At 51.1% G+C, this 18,188-nt stretch overlaps 8 protein-coding genes and 1 non-coding gene across 9 annotated transcripts; 5 read left to right on the forward strand and 4 right to left on the reverse strand.

The window, feature by feature from the left end:
* Window positions 1–1,363: 1,363 nt before the first annotated feature.
* On the forward strand, window positions 1,364–2,320 carry M431DRAFT_478468 (hypothetical protein; the record flags this gene model as incomplete). The annotated part of the gene is made up of 2 exons (XM_024915678.1): window positions 1,364–1,411; window positions 1,484–2,320. The coding sequence occupies 2 exons, from the start codon at window positions 1,364–1,366 to the stop codon at window positions 2,318–2,320; spliced, it is 885 nt and encodes a 294-aa protein (XP_024779068.1).
* Window positions 2,321–2,799: 479 nt separating this feature from the next.
* Window positions 2,800–3,769, forward strand: M431DRAFT_75395 (hypothetical protein; the record flags this gene model as incomplete). The annotated part of the gene is made up of 3 exons (XM_024922332.1): window positions 2,800–3,161; window positions 3,225–3,310; window positions 3,384–3,769. 3 exons carry the CDS (start codon window positions 2,800–2,802, stop codon window positions 3,767–3,769), a joined length of 834 nt encoding a protein of 277 aa, XP_024779069.1.
* Window positions 3,770–3,877: 108 nt separating this feature from the next.
* M431DRAFT_490999 (hypothetical protein) lies at window positions 3,878–4,288 on the reverse strand (the record flags this gene model as incomplete). The annotated part of the gene is made up of 3 exons (XM_024916861.1): window positions 3,878–3,903; window positions 3,969–4,082; window positions 4,177–4,288. The coding sequence occupies 3 exons, from the start codon at window positions 4,286–4,288 to the stop codon at window positions 3,878–3,880; spliced, it is 252 nt and encodes an 83-aa protein (XP_024779070.1).
* Window positions 4,289–4,777: 489 nt separating this feature from the next.
* Window positions 4,778–6,394, forward strand: M431DRAFT_76523 (hypothetical protein; the record flags this gene model as incomplete). The annotated part of the gene is made up of 2 exons (XM_024922472.1): window positions 4,778–5,169; window positions 5,230–6,394. The coding sequence occupies 2 exons, from the start codon at window positions 4,778–4,780 to the stop codon at window positions 6,392–6,394; spliced, it is 1,557 nt and encodes a 518-aa protein (XP_024779071.1).
* Window positions 6,395–6,637: 243 nt separating this feature from the next.
* M431DRAFT_74160 (hypothetical protein) lies at window positions 6,638–7,462 on the reverse strand (the record flags this gene model as incomplete). The annotated part of the gene is made up of 1 exon (XM_024922200.1): window positions 6,638–7,462. One exon carries the CDS (start codon window positions 7,460–7,462, stop codon window positions 6,638–6,640), a length of 825 nt encoding a protein of 274 aa, XP_024779072.1.
* Window positions 7,463–8,482: 1,020 nt separating this feature from the next.
* M431DRAFT_t40 lies at window positions 8,483–8,577 on the reverse strand. The gene has a single exon. It is a non-coding gene; the product is annotated as a tRNA-Val (tRNA).
* Window positions 8,578–8,960: 383 nt separating this feature from the next.
* M431DRAFT_74007 (hypothetical protein) lies at window positions 8,961–9,985 on the reverse strand (the record flags this gene model as incomplete). The annotated part of the gene is made up of 2 exons (XM_024922181.1): window positions 8,961–9,603; window positions 9,666–9,985. 2 exons carry the CDS (start codon window positions 9,983–9,985, stop codon window positions 8,961–8,963), a joined length of 963 nt encoding a protein of 320 aa, XP_024779073.1.
* Window positions 9,986–10,357: 372 nt separating this feature from the next.
* Window positions 10,358–12,477, forward strand: M431DRAFT_504331 (hypothetical protein). The gene has a single exon (XM_024918456.1). The coding sequence runs from the start codon at window positions 10,530–10,532 to the stop codon at window positions 12,279–12,281; it is 1,752 nt and encodes a 583-aa protein (XP_024779074.1). The 5' UTR covers window positions 10,358–10,529; the 3' UTR covers window positions 12,282–12,477.
* Window positions 12,478–13,402: 925 nt separating this feature from the next.
* M431DRAFT_478474 (hypothetical protein) lies at window positions 13,403–17,882 on the forward strand (the record flags this gene model as incomplete). The annotated part of the gene is made up of 3 exons (XM_024915679.1): window positions 13,403–13,495; window positions 13,618–17,616; window positions 17,679–17,882. The coding sequence occupies 3 exons, from the start codon at window positions 13,403–13,405 to the stop codon at window positions 17,880–17,882; spliced, it is 4,296 nt and encodes a 1,431-aa protein (XP_024779075.1).
* Window positions 17,883–18,188: the final 306 nt, after the last annotated feature.

Genomic DNA, 18,188 nt, shown 5'->3' on the forward strand with positions numbered 1-18,188 from the left:
TCATCTGCCGCTAGATGTCAACTTGGTTAAGCTGCCTGGCGCCACGCAGCGTGAATCCAAGCCATCCGCCCAATTAGGACATGCAGTCAACTACATGAACCATCGAAATAGATCTATATTCAGTTCCATATACTGTCTATTACCTCCCGGTCCATATAATTCAACACGACACATACAGTTGTCGGGATGAATGCTTACTTACGTACTTTTGTCTGCACAAACGGACACACTTTGATATCCGAGACATTGTCGCTGGGTCCTTACCAGTCCCAAACAAGAAAAAGATATCATCATCGCCTGAGGCTTGCAGATGTCAACCCGAGCATTTGGCCAATACAACTCGAGGTTATGCAGCCACATCACCAAATGTAAAATCTCTTGTGTGACCATGGCCCCTTTTCCTCACAACATAACAACGTCTCTCTCTTCTCAGCCCCCTCTGCAAGGGACCACAAAACCGGTGAGGCAAAGTCCTTTCGATTCACCGCAGCCAAAAGCCTCCTCTCCGCATCAGAATCCCTGATGTCCTTCTCCCCCCGGGATTTCCCAGCTGAATGCACTTCCACCCCTTGTTCGTCGGTCCGATCGGCGCCTGTCCCCCTCTTCTTAATTGTCTTTTTTTTATGTTACCTTTTTTTTAGATCGACAAACACCTGCCAACAAGCGGCACACATACGAGGTCGCAGGCGGCATAAGCTGCATGTCTGCGGGCCAAGCTTTGCGTCCAACCACAAGTCACCTCCCGTGTCGAGTCAAGGCCCATCCACGTAGTTGCATGTTGTTGTGAACCCATCTTTTGTCTCCAACCTATCATCCATCCCTTGCATCTTTCTTACCCACAGGAAATATGTAAGATCCCGGCATCCTATCCCGCTGCACACATGCTCGCCTGACTGGCTGGGGCGCCGAAAGAGTGCCGGACACACAAAACAACACCTTCAAGGGCGCGGCATCCCGATCATCTTTTCCGCTTTCTTATATGTTTCGACGCCGCTACTACAACTGTACAAATCACAAAGTGTCACTCGCTTATTCCCATTTTCCCGCGCCAATTCGTCCTTTCGTTTTCTTCTTCCAGGTCCGCTGTGTGTGTCGCTCCTCCTCTGGTAAAAGCTTTTGGTCTCACCACCGCCACGTGGATTACACTCGAGCCACCTTCGGACCTTTGCGCACTTTCGTTTCTTCTACTTCTTTTTTTCTCTCTCTCACTCGACTTTCTTGCTGGAAAGGGTGTTGTTTTTGGGATTCGGAAAATACTTAACAACAGAGAAGAGCCTGCGGATCTCAGATCCTTGCCTCTTCCAACTCGTCCACTGATACAAACCGGTCTTGTAGGCTAAGAACTCCAGGAGCCTCCGTCGACATGGGTGCTTTCTTCATTGGGTGGCAGTTATGGGAGGAAATGACATTTGTAAGTCGCCCTTTCAAGTCAATCCTTCTGTATCTCTCGGCTGTTTTGTCGGTTTACCTGACCTTGATGCAGGTTTTGGCATGCTGCATAGTGTTAGTCTTTGCCTTTGGGCTTGTAAGACTTTGGTGGACCAACCGTAAAATTGCGAGACTCGAATTGATAGACGAAGAACGACGAGTACGGCTGGCAGAGATGCGGTACTGCGGTATCAACGCACGCGGCATCAACGATATCCCCTTTGGAGTGCGCGCAATACAAAAGGGTATCCAGGTCGAAGGCATCTGGATATCAAGGCCTAACACGCCTGATGCCAGCCATGTCACCGGCTCTCCCACTCTTATTAGCGACTCGACAGATCCAAGAGGAAAATCCAAAAGGAAGGGCAAGGGCAAGGCGCACTATATTCCAGTGGATGTCACAGAGACTGGCATGCCGTCCTCATCACGCGAAACTACACCTACATCAAGCTCCTCGACACCTCCACGAAACAAATATGCCGATTCAAACGATACTCGACAGTCACGACACCGGCAGCCAGTGGATATGGACACCTCCAGAGGGTCGATTGAAGCTCAACGCAAAAGCATTGCTCGTCAAATGGCTTCTCGCAACTCTTCGGCCAACCGAAGCAGCATGGCTTCGTCTTCCATGGGCGGCGACATTGTGATTCCCCACTCGAGAAGCTCTTACGCCAGCTCGAAGCCAATGCTCAGCGGAGCTATAGAGTACTACTCTGATCTATCTAGAACTGGAACAAACGAATTATACGATGCCCCTCCGTCCGCCGCTTGGGACCATGGATACAGTAGCTCTGATGCAGACAGTTCTGAAGCAGCGGGCCGACGAGCAAAACCAGGCCCCTCTAGGCTGCAGAAAAAACCAGCCTTTTATACGCAAGTACGAAATTAACGAATGGGAGAGAATGATGGTAGAGATTCTTGGCTGGGCCATGATTTTCGTGTTTATAATGACTTAATGTTTTGGACGCCGTTTATGAGTTTATGTGGAACAAGACAAGGATGATGACTAGAGGATTTTGCCATGCAGGTCATTTGCAAATAGTCGAGCTATCAAACAAAAAAGACGAAATAAAAGGAAATTCTCATACAAGCTTTACTATTAATATCCTCATTACAGTCTATATAGTACGTAAAGACGTAATCCGTCGTTGAGATCATCCTGGATAGTCGGCACTTGGTTACTCGGGGCCGTTCATCGGCTCGGGAATAAGCACGGAATTGTTGTCGGACCTCCGCACCAGTATGAGGCTATAAGCATTCGAAATGTCGAGATGACCATCTATATAATTAGCTAGGAGCCCGTAAAGAGTTAGATGTTACATCCCAACACTCAGAATATTTTGTAAATACTAATAACTATCCTGAAAAATGGCTTCTGCAGAGTATCTCCAGGCCTCGTCGGACGGCTTCAAGGACGCCAAGGCCTACGACACGCACCGACCGTCGTATCCATCTGAGGCAGTCCAAAGCCTCTTGACCCATCTTGGCCTGGCGGGCAAGTCCAAGGCCAGGATCATCGATTTGGCAGCTGGTACGGGCAAGTCCACCGAGCTGTTGTCGGCGCGGCCAGAGGAATATGAGATCCTGGCGGTGGAGCCGACGGCGTCGATGAGGGAGACGTTGGCTGAGAAGAAGTTGAGGGGAGTCGAGGTGAAGGAGGGGACTGCGGAGAAGATGGATGTTGAGGATGGATGGGCAGATGGAATTGTGGTAGCCCAGGCGTTTCACTGGTACGTTTGTGAAAGGAGATGGACTGCCTGTTTGAAACTGATTGGTCGTGAATAAAACAACAGGTTTGCGAATGAAGTTGCGCTGGCAGAGATCCATCGAGTTCTGAAACCAGGAGGCTCACTGGGTTTGATCTGGAACATTGAAGATTGTAAGGACATTTGCTTCACGCTTACTACCTAGTTTCTCTTGGAAGGGGGCTGACAACATGAACACCTGCACAGACAACAAGCCAAGATCGTGGCCCGCGGGCAGCAAGTGGGAAGACGCACTCAACGCCCGCATCTTCACGCTGCCCGACTTCGGCCCGCCGAGGTTCCGCAACAACGAGTGGCCGCAGGTGTTTGACCGCCAGGCCAAGTTTGCGAAGCCCTTGTTCTCGACGCCGATTGGGGAGGAGAAGCTCCCGTGGACGGTTTGGCTGGAAAAGAGTGCGGTGTGGAACCGGGTCAATACGCTGAGCCATGTGTTTACCTTGGAGGGCGAGGACAAGGCTGCGTTCAAGGCGGCGTTTGATGAGGAGCTGAACGAGAGCGATGTCGAGATCAATGAAAAGGGCGAGGTGGCCGTACATGGAAGGACTCTGGTGGCATGGAGTAAGAAGCTGTGAGCAGGATATCTCTTTGTATCCATAGAATCATCGTATATCATATTCATAAAACGAAAGGGGGCATAGTATTAAGTAGCTGTGAATTCATTGAAATTATCCTCCGCGTGATTATGAGTCTGCTGAAATATACATGACTGGTCCAAAGTTAGCTGGCTTCATTCATAGGCTGCACCATCAAGAACAAAGACGCTTCACTCACCGTTGTTGCCTCGCACAAAGGTATCTCCATACTCTCTCCGCTTGACACCATTGACGTATTCCGCCGTCTTCTCCAGCGCAATATTCATGTATCCATCCACAGATTGTAGTTCTCCTATACACCATAATCCCCCCCAAGAGTCAGATCACGGCAGCTACTCGTTTGAGGTTGGAAGTGAGCCAATCTGCCTAATTGCGCCCAAACTTACCCTTGTAGACGACGCCCGAGTTGAGCTTGACGACGACAGAGTTGCCGATGATGTCGCTGAGGAAGCTGGAAGGGTCCTTGCCCTCAGCTTGTGAGATGCCGCCGTTCTCCATGGTTGCTGTGGTCGAGGGTTGCTGCCAATAGCTTTTGTCGTGGGGAAGTTTAGAGGCGAGCTTGATAAGATTGAAATTGTACACTCAAGGTACCCTGTTTTCAGATCGTGGCTGAAAGCTCAAGTGTGGCACGGCTCGCACTGTGACGTCGAGTAGCGGCTTGCAGGTACCTTTCTAGCACTCTGAATGCGCTATACGGCGGGGGCCAGTTAGCGGTGCACGCGCCCGTGATTTCTCCTAACAAAGCCCCGAAACCTCAATCGAGCGCTGTAAACAACGTTCCTCTTGCGCGCATCACACTGTCGCAACAACACTATTTATAGGGCGGAATATCCATTGGATATATCGTCAGAGGAGCTCCAGAGCTAGCTCCCCCCAAATCCATCTTCTTGCGCCGTTTCGGCGATTAATTTTTGCCGGCTTCATTTCGTTGCTGATCTTTTCATTTTTCTATCTCAAGCTTTATCTGGTTTTCAGCAACTCCCCACCATGAGTGATGAGGTCGCTGCCGCACCGGTCAGGAAGAAGAAGCTTCCATTTAAGCCGACGGCTTTGCGCAATGTGGCGCCACTATCACAACCTACCGTCTCCGTAGAGGAGAGCAAACGAAGCGAAAGCAATGGTGACGATGACCTGGATCTGTTCCGCCAGTCCAGGGAAATGGCACCCATCGTGGCCGCCGACAGAGAGAGGAAGCTTAACAAGTGGAAGCAAAAGCAGGCGGAGGAAGAGCGGCGCCTCTCGGATATCGCAGACAAGCAGCTCTTGGATTCCGACAAGGAAGAGGCTTCACACGCTCCCGACGAGCACTCGGGTGCGATCGAGGAAGTTCAGGCGACTCCTGTAGACGACTCTTTACCGCCGGATGGAGACGGCTTCAGGTAAGCCTTGCTGCCACTGGTTTTCAAGCCATACCGTTGGCCATGCTAACGTTGCAACAGCAGAGAGCTTGCTACTCCTCCTCCTTCGAAGCACTCGAGAGTTGACTCTGGCCAGGGCTCGAGGTCAGCCAAACGACGCCGGTCAGCCGCAGAATCTTTGGATGATCCCTTTAACGATTCCCCATCGCAGCGGTCAATACGGTCAAATTCCAAGATACACACACCGAGCAAACGCCCTAGGAAAGAGTCTGTGACGCCGAGTAGTGCGCCGCTAGTCTCAATTGATTCTGAATCTGCCTCCGACTCTGAGTCTGCCTCTAAGGATGGCTTCGACTCCGGTGACGAGAACGACCGTACCACTGGGCCTGATATGTCGTACCAACGGGACGATAGCGTCGAGTTCGTTGGTTCGGGTATCATCGGCGCACAGCCTCTTGAAGTTGTTCCAGAAACTCAGACGACAGCAGAGGTGGAAGAAGATGACGATGAATTCAGCGAGTACGTTCGCAAGGCCGAAGAGCAGCGCGCCCGCGACAAGGACACCATGCAAATGGATTCCGAGAGAACCGCAAAGAAGGACGCTGCAGCCGACATCATGGTCAGGTCCAATATTCCCAACACCAAAGTCGCCCATATAAAATACCAGTTTAACAGACAGCTTCGCTTGATACGGGATAGTTGGATTGCGCTTCAACGTAGGAAGGGCGTACAGCTACCAATCAACACAGACGACGACATTATCTTAACCTGGCAGAGGAAGAAGGTGTACAATTATTCTTCCCTGCTTGGACTGGGAATCAGGCCGCAAGGCGACGGCAAAATCATCGCCAACGAATACAGCAAAGGGGGTCTACAGGACGAGCGTACAAAGGTCGTTTTGGAAGCATGGACCGTGGAAAGTTTCCGCCAGTGGGAGCTTGAGGAGGAGATGCGTATCAAGAGAGAGGCTGGTGAGTTATCGGAGGAAGAGCCGACGCAGGAGCAAGAGGACAAGCGGGCCAAATTACGCATCAAGCTCGTCGCCAAAGACATGGAGGTGGTCAAGCTGGGTGTGCTGCAAGAAACTACAGTCGAGACGCTCATAATTGGATTCCGAACCCAGAGAAGTATTGGATCAGACAAGGATGTGGGCATTTGGTTTGATGGCGAGAGACTGGAGGAGCATCAAACCATGGAGGACGCTGGTATCGACGACATGGACACGTTGGAGGTACATATCAAGTAGCTGCTATCACTTGGCGGCATGGACAGGAAGATGGACATTTGGCTTGAAAGCATTGCTTATGGATATGGGCGTTTTGAACAATTGCTAGGAAAGCTGAGATACCCCGGGACGGTCATTGGAAGCACTGATACTTTAAGTCGCCACGAATTTAGCATGCAACATAGGAATCATGATTTTCTTTCCCCTTGCCCCTATTCTGAAGCTTTACCCCCTAACGTGATGCCATACTAACTCTCCTACAGTCTACTCAACCACTGGATGAGCACCAACTGATTGATCCGACAGTCGCTGGACGATGGTATCCTCCATCATGTGCACCGTCTCCTCATGAGCCTGTTCAAACCAAGTCCTGAATCTAGGAGGAACCGGTTCACCACTCCCCACACGGCGTATAATCGGCGACGGCATATCCACATCTTCAAGCGAGGCGACGATGATGCCAGACTTTGTCTTGTAGTAGGTAAACATGCGCTCCTCAGAGCGTCGACTCTTTCTCCAGACGCGGCCATCCTGGACCTCGAATCCGTCATTGACACAGGGGTCGTTGTTGCAGTACTTGATGCCGCCTGGATTGCCAAAGTTGATGGACAGCTGACGCATGCGTTGCTGATCACTGCGTTGCTGCATCCGCTTCGCGAAGAGCTCCAGCTGGCTGCGCTGTAGGCACTGCTCCTCTTCAGGCACACATCTCGAGACACGATGAGGCTGAGGAAGCGGATGGAATGCAGCGCCTTCGGAGGTGACGGACAGAGGGTACGCGTTGCAGGCGCAGTACGGAAGGCCGCGATGGCCTGTTTTGTTGAAGCCTTGGGTGCCGCAAAGCTCGTTGACGCGGCAGCTGGCGGAGATTGACGTTTTGGTTTTGTTGGAGGAGCCGTATCCGTAGGGGGTGAGGCCGAGAGAGAATGTTTGGGGAAATGAGGGTTGGGCGCAGCGGACGGCCCAGCACATGTTGGTGCAGATTTCGGGCATTTCGTTGCAGAGGAAGGTAATGTCTGGAGGGCGGGCGAGGATGGAAGAAGCGAGGGTGGTGAGGAGGAGGAGAATTGTTGTTGATATGCAGGACATTGTGCTGAGTGTTGTAGGAGTAAGTGCTATGAGGTATCAAGATAGGTATGATGGTGATGATGTTTGTGGTGGTTGTAGGAGATGTGAAGATGTCATGGCTATGGCTCGGTTTGCGTCCCTCGCCGGCCTTTTTCTAGTCGATCAACCGAGCACTCGGGTATCTGGAAGGGCGGTTACGCTGTTTAGATGGAAAGGAATGACCATCTTGTGTCTGGTGATTTCCGGGAAGGAGATGCTGAGTAGCACGTTTCATTCTTCAAGACACACATATAGCACTTAGCATCGAATCTGGAATACGTCATTTAAGCAGGTAGTAATAGCAATACTGAGACTCTCGCAATTCGATACAAGCGGTTATATCTTCTTGCAACTTATGATATAACATATCTGAATCTAATCTTTGGTTATGTTGAATGAGATGAAGACTAGAGGCTGAGGTCATGTCATGCCGTCAACGTCTGGTTCATTAGCGATGGAAGAGTGAGACGAGGTTTGTTGCATACGAGGCAAACTAGCCAGGCAGGCAGCACAACGTTAGCAATTAAGTCGTGATACATGGATGATCGATGTGTCTCGTTTACCCAGATGCAGTGTTTGCAGCGGGCAGGCCGATGCTGTGTCAACTGTGGTGCGTTCTAGAATTATAATTAGAAATGTATGGCCGCTGAGGCAAACTTTAAGTATAGCAACTTTCAGGTATCACAAGACTCGGTAGAGCTGAGATAGAAGTCACAAATCAAATATCTGCTATTTATTAGATGATTTCTATACATAGGTACTGATAGACGAGTCTCCGAAGGACAATATAGCACATTGCATCATATACTTCGTACTGCTAGTGACGAACACTGAAGTTTGATATGTTAACCTGTCTACCCTATTCTGAGGAGGGGTCATGAAATCCAACGTAAAAGCAACTGAGCAATGCACACAAAAGCAAAACCCAGTATGCACCCATCCTACTGCAAGAGCAGCATCAAGTCACCAATTCAACCGACAAAAATGCAAAAAGCAATCGCGTAGTCGAGCCGGGAGTCGAACCCGGGTCTGTCGCGCGCTCCGCATTTTCTTTCGAAGATGTGAAGCGACTGTACTAACCGTTATACGACTCGACCTAAGCCTGATTTGCTGATGATTGGAGAGAAGCATATTAGCCAATATGTAGGATACTGAAAAAAAGTTTGAACCAACCTCCACTACGAAAAATGTTAAATATTAGGAGTAAAAGAAACATCTTTAATTGATGATAATGAGAGTAATGTGTATGGTATAATTTTGCAAAATATGAATATAATTCAGTTCAACAAAAGATCGCTGTAATGGATGGGCCTAGGACATTAATCTGAAGAGGGTGTTCGAGCTAGACTAGCAGTAATAGACCCGTCATGATGTGTATGCCATTTCTATCCCAACATGTAAATACACGAATCGCCATTGTACACATTAAACCTAAACCCAAGTCGTGGTATCATCCCAAACGCCAATGTCTCTAGCCAGCCTACACTCGCGCCGCCACCCTCGCCTTTCTTGCTTCGCCCTCCCGCATGGCCTCGCTCCGTGCCAAAAAGTCTTGCCGCGAGGCATAGGAATCCTTGGACTTGCCAGCCAGCGCCAGCTCGTCTTTGATGCCCTCCTTGTCCACGAATCCGGCCCAATCCATGCGACTCTTCTCCACTGTGTTGAGCTTCTTCGCTTGTGCTTCATTGGCCGCCTTCATCCTGGCCGCTAGCCCAAGGTTTAGATCTGAGCGGTTGGTCATGCCTTCTGCTATGGGCTCAAAAGCTGATCGGAACGCTTTTTTGGTCAGTCTGTTGATCGGGAGTGAATCCGGTAAGGCATCTTCGCCTTGCGAAGCGAGGTAGAGCTTGGCTTCGGCCGAGTCGCGGGCCACGAGCTTCTCTTCGGTGTGGACTCGACCGGCAAAATTGTATGTGCGCTTGATGCGAATCATAGCAGATTCATCTTGTTTTGAATCGGGATTCTCGTTTGTGGCTGCAGTTTCATTCCCGTTGACTAGCTTGCCTTCTTCGTTGTTCTGCTGTTCAGCGGCCGGGGTGCCTCCCGCCAACATCTCTGCCCAAATAGCATCGATATCTACCGTCACAGGCCCTCTGTTCGCAGCATACTGGCGCTCTTCTTTTCTATACGGCTATTAGTTATGTCCAGTATACCAAATCGTACTCGTAGTGGGGTTGGAGCATACTCTGCTGCACGTTGTCTCCTTGTCTTGATTAAGCCGCCCTCGCCGCCTTCGTCATCTATGGATTCGCCCTTGGCCTTGGCTCTTTTCTGCCGTTTCCGACCCTTTTCAATTATCGCTTCGTCGCCTGAATTATCATAGTTCCCTTCTCCGTCGGTCTTCACGTCCTTCGCCGGCCGTCGACGCTTTCCAGCAGCTCCATCGGCTTCTTCTTCAGAATCTGAGGAACCAGACGCTGCTTCGGGCGCGTCATCCGGCGCGAAGTCGGAATCCTGGGAGGATTCGTACTCTTCATCTTCGTCGATACTGCGCTCCGGCGGCATTGTGTTGTTCCTGGAGGTCGAATGGAGGGGGATTGAAAAGCGATCGCGCAGGCACGCGCCAGAGATCGGATTTCGGTGAACCTTCTCTTCGGTGTGGAACCAATGACGTACTGCGATTTGCCCGAACTAATCGAGGTACTAACCTATAGCTCACCAAATGAGCTGAACAAATGATTCAATTATGGCTCATTGGTAGTATCTAATTGGCATACAGCGTGACTTCAATGTATAATTAATTTTCAGCAAAACAATAACAGCTGGTACGACCACATGCGAAGCCTTTGCTGCACAATATCTTTGAGTTGGGCTTTTTCTTTCACAAGACAAGTTTAGCTGAGTCAGCCAGATCATAGAACCCAATCCCTACCTCAAAGCAAACACATTTAAAGCCATCGGACGTCCTCACTTCACTGCTACACTGCTATATTCCACTTGCCACTCTCAATTCGCGTCTCTTTTCTTCCCTTTCCTCTTCCAAGATTGCTTTCTTCCGTCGCAAGCGGCTTTGCTGTCCTCTCTTATCTTGACATTCCGAGTTTTCAGCATGGCCAGCGACGACGAGTACGAAATCGAGGCCCCGGAGCTGGCTGAGGATGATCCCATGAGGGCGTTTCTTCCTACCTCGTTCGGAAAGAAGTCAAAAGAGGCGGACATCGCAGCCCAAATCGAACGGAGCCGCAGAAAAGTGGACACGACTTCGGCAGCAAGTGGCACAGATGGACATGGGAAACAGATACAGCAATCCAAAAATAAGGGTGGTTCAAGCGACGACGACGACGATAGCGATGATTCGGATGAATCCGATGACGAGGATGAATTCCCAGTATCGCATGAGCTTGTCCTCAAGACTCAAGAACGCGCCGTCACCACCGTGTCTCTAGACCCTGCAGGTGGGAGATTAGCTTCTGCTTCTCTAGACTGTACCGTCAAGCTCCACGATTTCGCGTCGATGACGCCGACAACGCTTCGCGCATTCCGCAGTATCGACCCGTTTGTATCTAAGAGAACAGCTGCCAGTGCCGAGGCCCATCCAGTTCACCTTGTTGAATTCAACCCGTTGGCGGGCGGCGCATTGCTTTGTGTATGCGCCCACCCACAGGCAAGAATAATATCACGAGATGGAGATATCTTGACAGAATTTGTCAAGGGTGATATGTACCTACGGGATATGCACAACACCAAGGGCCACATCTCCGAAATCACCACCGGCACTTGGCATCCTACCGACAAGAATCTCTGTGTCACGGCAGGGACTGACAGCACCCTACGAATATGGGACATTAACAACAAGCGTTCACAAAAAGATGTCATAGTCTTCAAATCAAAGGCCGCGGGCTCAGCTGGCCGGACTAAAATGACTGCCGTCGCGTGGAAGGCCTCTGCCCAGGGAAGCAATGTGCTAATCGGCGCTGCTCTGGATGGATCGCTGGTCATGTATGGCGGTAACGGGCCATTTACCCGGCCTGCCGGCGAGATCAGAGAAGCACACAAGCCCCAGACGTGGACAAGCGGTATTGACATTTCCTCTGATGGCCGCATGGTTGTTACGAGGGGCGGTGACGATCTCATTAAGCTTTGGGACACTCGAAAGTTTGACAAGCCTCTTGTCACGGTGTCGCACTTGTCCACCTCAGACATTTACCCCACGAGCAATATTCGATACTCACCAAACTCCACCAGCATCATCACCGGCTCGGCCACGGGCCATCTCCACATCCTCAACCCTGGCAATCTGCAGCCAGAACATGTCACTCCGATAACGCCAGGATCAGCCTTGATTGCTGTGGATTGGCACCCCAAGATTAACCAGATTGTCACAGGCTCAGCGAACGCCGAGACGCACGTCTTGTACAACCCGTCCATGTCCAGCCGCGGTGCTGTAGAGGTCATGTCGCGAGCGCCCAAGAAACGTCACATTGACGACAACCCCGAGTTTACAATGGACCAGAACGTCGGTATCTCGGGTGACTCCATTGTCACGCCCGGGGCCATGCAGGGCTCGCGCAAGGCTGGAGTCACGGGTACTGGCAAGTCCAAGGATCCCCGACGGCCTGAGGTGCCACTGCAAACGCCATTTCAAAAGAGCCAGCCAGACGAACGGCACATTGCGGAAAACATTCCTCTGGCCAAGATGCTGCACGAGGATCCCCGTGAAGCGTTGCTGAAGTATGCTGACAAGGCCCAGAGCGACCCCATGTTTACCAAGGCGTGGAAAGAGACGCAGCCAGAGACGCAGTATGCCGAGCTGAGCGATGATGAAGAGGAGGGTCCAGACAGGAAGCGTGCGAAGCGGTAGACGGCTTCTGTGTGTTGTAAGCGTAACGTATACCTACCTAATCAAAGGTTCATCTATTGGGCGCCTTCATCTATCTATCGATCTATCTATAGCCATCTTTTCAATCACTGCCCATCTATCTATAGCAGTGTATCCATATTTTATTTATTGATAAGACCTAAAGAGTACTGCAGGTACCCAGAAGCCATTATAAAGCATTCATTGATCTCGCTGCTCTCTCTTTATCATTCAGCATTGTTCCTGAGCCCCACTTTATTCTCTTATTCCCGTGAGTAATAGCGTGCAGCCCATCACGTGAGGCCTAGAATCCCTCTTTACCTAATGCGAAATTCTCTTCCCGGCTTGCCCCCCAGCCCCAGCCTGAGGCGTGCGCAGGCATCGTGCTCAAATGTACTGTGGTCAGCCGCGCCAGAACCGCACCAGCCATCACGCCGAATCTTGTCAGTTGTGTCTTCACCACTCCATCATCAGCCAGCGCGCGCATCCCAAAAATCGCCAGGTCCCCTCGCAAACCATCGGCGTCCATCTCCAATCGTCGCAAACCTCGTGTTTCACGCGATTTTGCACGCCGCTCACGCCTGCGGCACCCGATCCGACGCGCCGCGCCTCCCCCTGGGCAGGATTTTTTTTTCTCTTCGCATCTGCTTCGGAGCCCCCTTGGCCTGCGGTTGAACTCTCGCTCGCCTCGAGATCCCCCACGTCCGCGTCTAAGAGCGTCGCAAGGCTGTCGTTGCCGCAACCTCCCACGACCTGGATCTTGACCGTTGACTCTTTTCCACTTTTTCCTTTGCCCAACTCGCAGTCTCACCAACCGGTGACTTTGTCTCTACGACGCCACTCGCCGCGCATTGTCTTTTTTCTTCACCTTCGTGCCATTTTCTTTTGCCCGGTTTGACGCGCCGCCTGCAACTTTTTTCCCCGGTATCCTTGATTCTGCTTCGACATCCAACACCGAGTCGCAACAACAGCAACAACCACGCCAGCCTCGCACACGCCGGGCACGACTTTCACACACTCGCTCCTCGCTATGCACTGTTTATAGGTGGATTACCATCGAGATACATATTGGGGTGTCGACAGGTTAAACGGCTCTTGGCCCAACTCCATCACAACACACCACCATGGCATCAGTACAGATTCCGCCCGCTGTCCAGCTCCCGGGCGCGCCAATGCCTGCCGGGGCGACCAAGCAACAGGCCGAAGAGGTCTTTAAGGTATGCAGCCACGCGCGTGTTATTTTTTACTTCTTACTTTTTGACTCTTATATATACTTGTTTTATCTCGCGTTGGTTACCATGTGTTCTTCCTAGGCGCAAAGCTAACATCTTTGGGATAGAAACTCAAGCAAATGAAAGAACAGGGCATCCCGCCATCCGACCCCGAGTATGTGAAAGCCTCACAGTTCCTGCTCAACTTTCAGCAGCAACACAACATGCGACGAACCCAGCAGCAGTACATCCAGGCTCAGCAGCAGATGCAACAGAATGCTCAAAACGCCCAAAACGCCGCTGCCAATGCTGCCAATGGCACTCTCAATGGTGTTCACCCGGGTCGCCCGCAGCAGAATGGGCCCCAAACGACGCAGGCTGCGCCAAATGCCGTTGGAGCGACGACTGCGGCGCCTAACCTGAATGCACCTACTGCCGCTGCCCCGAGCATCCCTCCGCCATCAAGCTCCGGTTCATCATCGAGCCACTTCACCCAAAAGCAGCTGGGCTTGCTTAGACAGCAGATTCATGCATTCAAGCTTCTCGGCAAGAACGCCGGCATCTCTATGCAGCTCCAACAAGCCATTTTCCAGCAGCGTCAACTACGCCAAGCTGGCACCTCGTCCTCGATTCCAACTCCGGCCTCATCAAAGACTCCCCAACCTGGCTCGGATGCTTCCAAGTCTACGCCAAATGGTGTCGAGCCTTCTACTCAAGACGACTCGCTCTTACTTCCCAAGCCACATACCTACAAGACTGTCAAATCACCATATGGCACTAGCATGATTCGATCCTCTATCAAGTATTTTGATCATGCACAGCGAAAGAACCGATGGTTTATTCCAGGTGTCTTCCCGACAGGCATTGATTTCGACCATCTGCGGTATGAAAGAGAAGTTGTCGTCTTCAACCGCATGAGCCAACGATACTCGGAATTGAAAAATCTGCCTGCAAATATTGCCCACTGGGACACCACCAAGGAGAATGTCGAGGTTGATGATTCCGTAAAGGTCAAGGCCGTCATTGAAATGAAGAGCTTGGCCTTGTACGCCAAACAGCGGGCTCTTCGCGAGAAAATTGCCCGCCAGATGATGCACTACGATAACCTGGCTATGACGACTAACCGGACAAACTACCGTCGTATGAAGAAGCAGAATGTCCGCGAGGCTCGCATTACAGAGAAGCTCGAGAAGCAGCAGCGTGATGCTCGCGAAAACCGCGAAAAGAAGAAGCACAACGACTTCCTTCGGGCTATTTACAACCATCGTGCCGAGATTACCGAGACCGCGGCCGCCCAGAAGAACAAGTCGCACAAACTCAGCAGGCTCATGTACTCACACCATTTCAACATTGAAAAGGAAGAGCAGAAGCGCATCGAGAGGACAGCTAAGCAGCGTCTGCAGGCTCTCAAGGCCAACGATGAGGAGGCCTATCTCAAACTGCTCGACCAAGCCAAGGATACTCGTATCACGCATCTACTCAAGCAGACCGATGGCTTCTTGCACCAGCTTGCGTCGTCGGTTAAGGCCCAGCAGCGCCAAGCCGCCGAGACCTATGGTACCGATGCGGGCACCTTTGTTGAGGAAGAGAGCGAACTTGACGAAGAAGACAGCGGTAAGAAGATTGACTACTACGCTGTTGCGCATCGCATTCGCGAAGAGGTTACCCAGCAGGCCAGCATCCTGGTTGGAGGTACACTGAAGGAGTACCAGATCAAGGGTCTGCAGTGGATGATATCCCTATATAACAACAACCTCAATGGTATCCTTGCAGACGAAATGGGTCTCGGAAAGACGATCCAGACCATCAGTCTGATCACCTACCTGATTGAGCAGAAGCAGCAGAGCGGACCCTACTTGGTGATTGTTCCATTGAGTACTCTTACCAACTGGAATCTCGAATTCGAAAAGTGGGCCCCGTCCGTAGCTCGCGTCGTGTACAAGGGTCCCCCCAATACCCGTAAACTGCAGCAGGAAAAGATTCGACAGGGTCGATTCCAGGTCCTCCTGACTACTTACGAGTACATTATCAAGGATCGGCCTATCCTCAGCAAGATCAAGTGGTTCCACATGATTATCGATGAAGGTCATCGTATGAAGAACACGCAATCCAAGCTCAGCGCCACCATTCAGCAGTACTACACCACGCGCTTCCGTCTGATTCTCACTGGTACTCCTCTTCAGAACAACCTTTCTGAACTGTGGGCCATGCTCAACTTCGTCCTGCCAAACATTTTCAAGTCTGTCAAGACGTTTGATGAATGGTTCAACACTCCCTTTGCCAACACTGGTGGCCAGGACAAGATGGAGCTCACTGAAGAAGAGCAGATTCTCGTCATTCGACGTCTGCACAAGGTCCTGCGACCCTTCTTGCTGCGTCGTCTGAAGAAGGATGTCGAGAAAGACTTACCCGACAAGACCGAAAAGGTCATCAAGTGCAAGTTCTCGGCGCTGCAGTCCAAGCTGTACAAGCAGATGGTTACTCACAACAAGCTGGTTGTCAGCGATGGCAAGGGCGGCAAGACTGGTGCTCGCGGTTTGAGCAACATGATTATGCAGCTGCGAAAGCTTTGCAACCATCCGTTTGTGTTTGATGTGGTCGAGAATGTCATGAACCCTCTCAACATCAGCAACGACCTCCTCTGGAGAACGGCGGGTAAATTCGAACTGCTAGATCGAATTCTACCCAAGTACAAGGCGACCGGCCATCGTGTGTTGATGTTCTTCCAGATGACGGCCATTATGGACATCATGGAAGACTATCTTCGTTACCGGAGCTACAAATATCTACGTTTGGATGGTACAACGAAATCTGATGAGCGTTCTGATCTCCTCCGAGACTTTAATGCGCCTGGCTCTGAATACTTTTTGTTTTTGCTGTCTACTCGTGCCGGTGGTCTGGGTCTTAACCTGCAAACGGCCGATACCGTTATCATCTACGACTCTGACTGGAACCCTCATCAGGATTTACAGGCTCAAGATCGTGCTCATCGTATCGGTCAGAAGAACGAAGTGCGAATTCTGCGTCTTATCAGCTCCAACTCGGTTGAAGAGAAGATTCTGGAACGCGCTAGGTTCAAGCTGGACATGGATGGCAAAGTCATTCAGGCAGGTCGTTTCGACAACAAATCCTCTGAGACTGATCGAGACGCCATGCTTCGAACTTTGCTGGAAACTGCGGATATGGCCGAGTCTGGCGAACAAGAGGAGATGGAAGACGAAGAGCTCAACATGTTACTCGCTCGTAACGATAATGAGCTTGTGGTTTTCCAAAAGTTGGACGATGAAAGGCAGAAGGACCCTGTCTATGGCGGTCCCAAAGGAAAGTCTCGACTAATGGGTGAAGATGAGCTGCCGGATATTTACCTCAACGAAGGCAATCCCATCTCAGATGATGCTGAAGAAGTTATTCTTGGTCGTGGCGCTCGTGAGCGTACCAAGGTGAAATACGACGACGGCCTAACAGAAGAGCAATGGTTAATGGCTGTGGATGATGACGAGGATTCTCCAGAAGCGGCCGCGGCACGCAAGCAAGCCCGCAAGGACAAGAGAGAGGCCAACAGGCTGAAGAAATCCATGGTCAACTCGGTTGACGACTCACCCTCAGCCAGCCGCGCCAGCACGGAAGAAGTCGAGACGCCCAAGAAGAGGGGCCGCAAGCCTGGTAGCAAGAATGACAAGCGAAAGGCAGAAGAAGAGAATGACGAACCTCCTACGAAGAAGCGACGCGGCCCTCAGGGACGGCCCAGCAAGTCTGCTGCCCACGCTGATGCTCGGATGTCGGCGCAGCAACGAGAGGTTCTGCAAAAGAGTTTGCGGGCGCTCTACGACAGTCTAATGAACTTGGAAGTGGACGACATCGAGCCGCCGGCGGAGGATGATGAATCCGATGCCGGGAAGCGTCTCATTATCGGACCGTTTGTCAAGTTGCCTCCGAAGCGCGAGTATGCTGATTACTATGTGATTATTCAAAACCCCATCTGCATGAATCACATTCAGACGCGTATCAAGAAGGAGGAGTACAACTGCCTAAGCGACCTTCGCAAGGACTTTGACTTGCTGATACGCAACTGCCAAACATATAACGAAGATGGTAGCATCCTGTACCAGGATGCTAAAACAATGGATGTAAGTCAAAAGTTGAACAGAGGAGCCACTTGGCATATCAGAAACTAATGATTTGAAAATAGGAATTCTTCACCCAGAAATACCAGGAGGAGTTGGACGCACACCCAGAGCTTCTTGAGTTGGAAGAAGGTGGCAAGGCAGGATCAGCGGCGCCTTCTGGCAACGGAAGCACCCCGCAACCGAGCGGAACTCGTATCAAGATCATTTCCAGCGCGGCCAGAGAAGCAAATGGCGCTCGCTCTGCTGCCCAAAGCGACGAAGACTGAGGATGATTACGAGATTGACGATGCATACCCTTCTTCTTCTTTTATGACCAGAGAGCAGGGGGTTGCCAACTCACGACGAAATGGGGGGTTTATGTGGTTGCCAGCGGGAGAAATAATTAGAAAAATTGATGGCACCAGGAGGAGGACAACATCTCCCGACGAATGCCCCGCAAGCGGCTTGTTTGATCATGTATTCTGCGGCGTTGGGAGGATCGGCGTTTATATCGAGTGCAACTCAGGGAAAGGCGAGGACAGGTCCAGGCAGGCCAAAAATACCAGCAATGTACAAGACGAAGTTGAGATGGA

Source organism: Trichoderma harzianum (assembly GCF_003025095.1).
Source record: "Trichoderma harzianum CBS 226.95 unplaced genomic scaffold M431scaffold_2, whole genome shotgun sequence".
NCBI classification, from domain to species: Eukaryota; Fungi; Ascomycota; class Sordariomycetes; order Hypocreales; family Hypocreaceae; genus Trichoderma; species Trichoderma harzianum.

Excerpts from the sequence above, each read along its gene's own strand:
- M431DRAFT_504331 (XM_024918456.1), top strand. The coding sequence starts at position 10,530 with ATGGCCAGCGACGACGAGTACGAAATCGAGGCCCCGGAGCTGGCTGAG.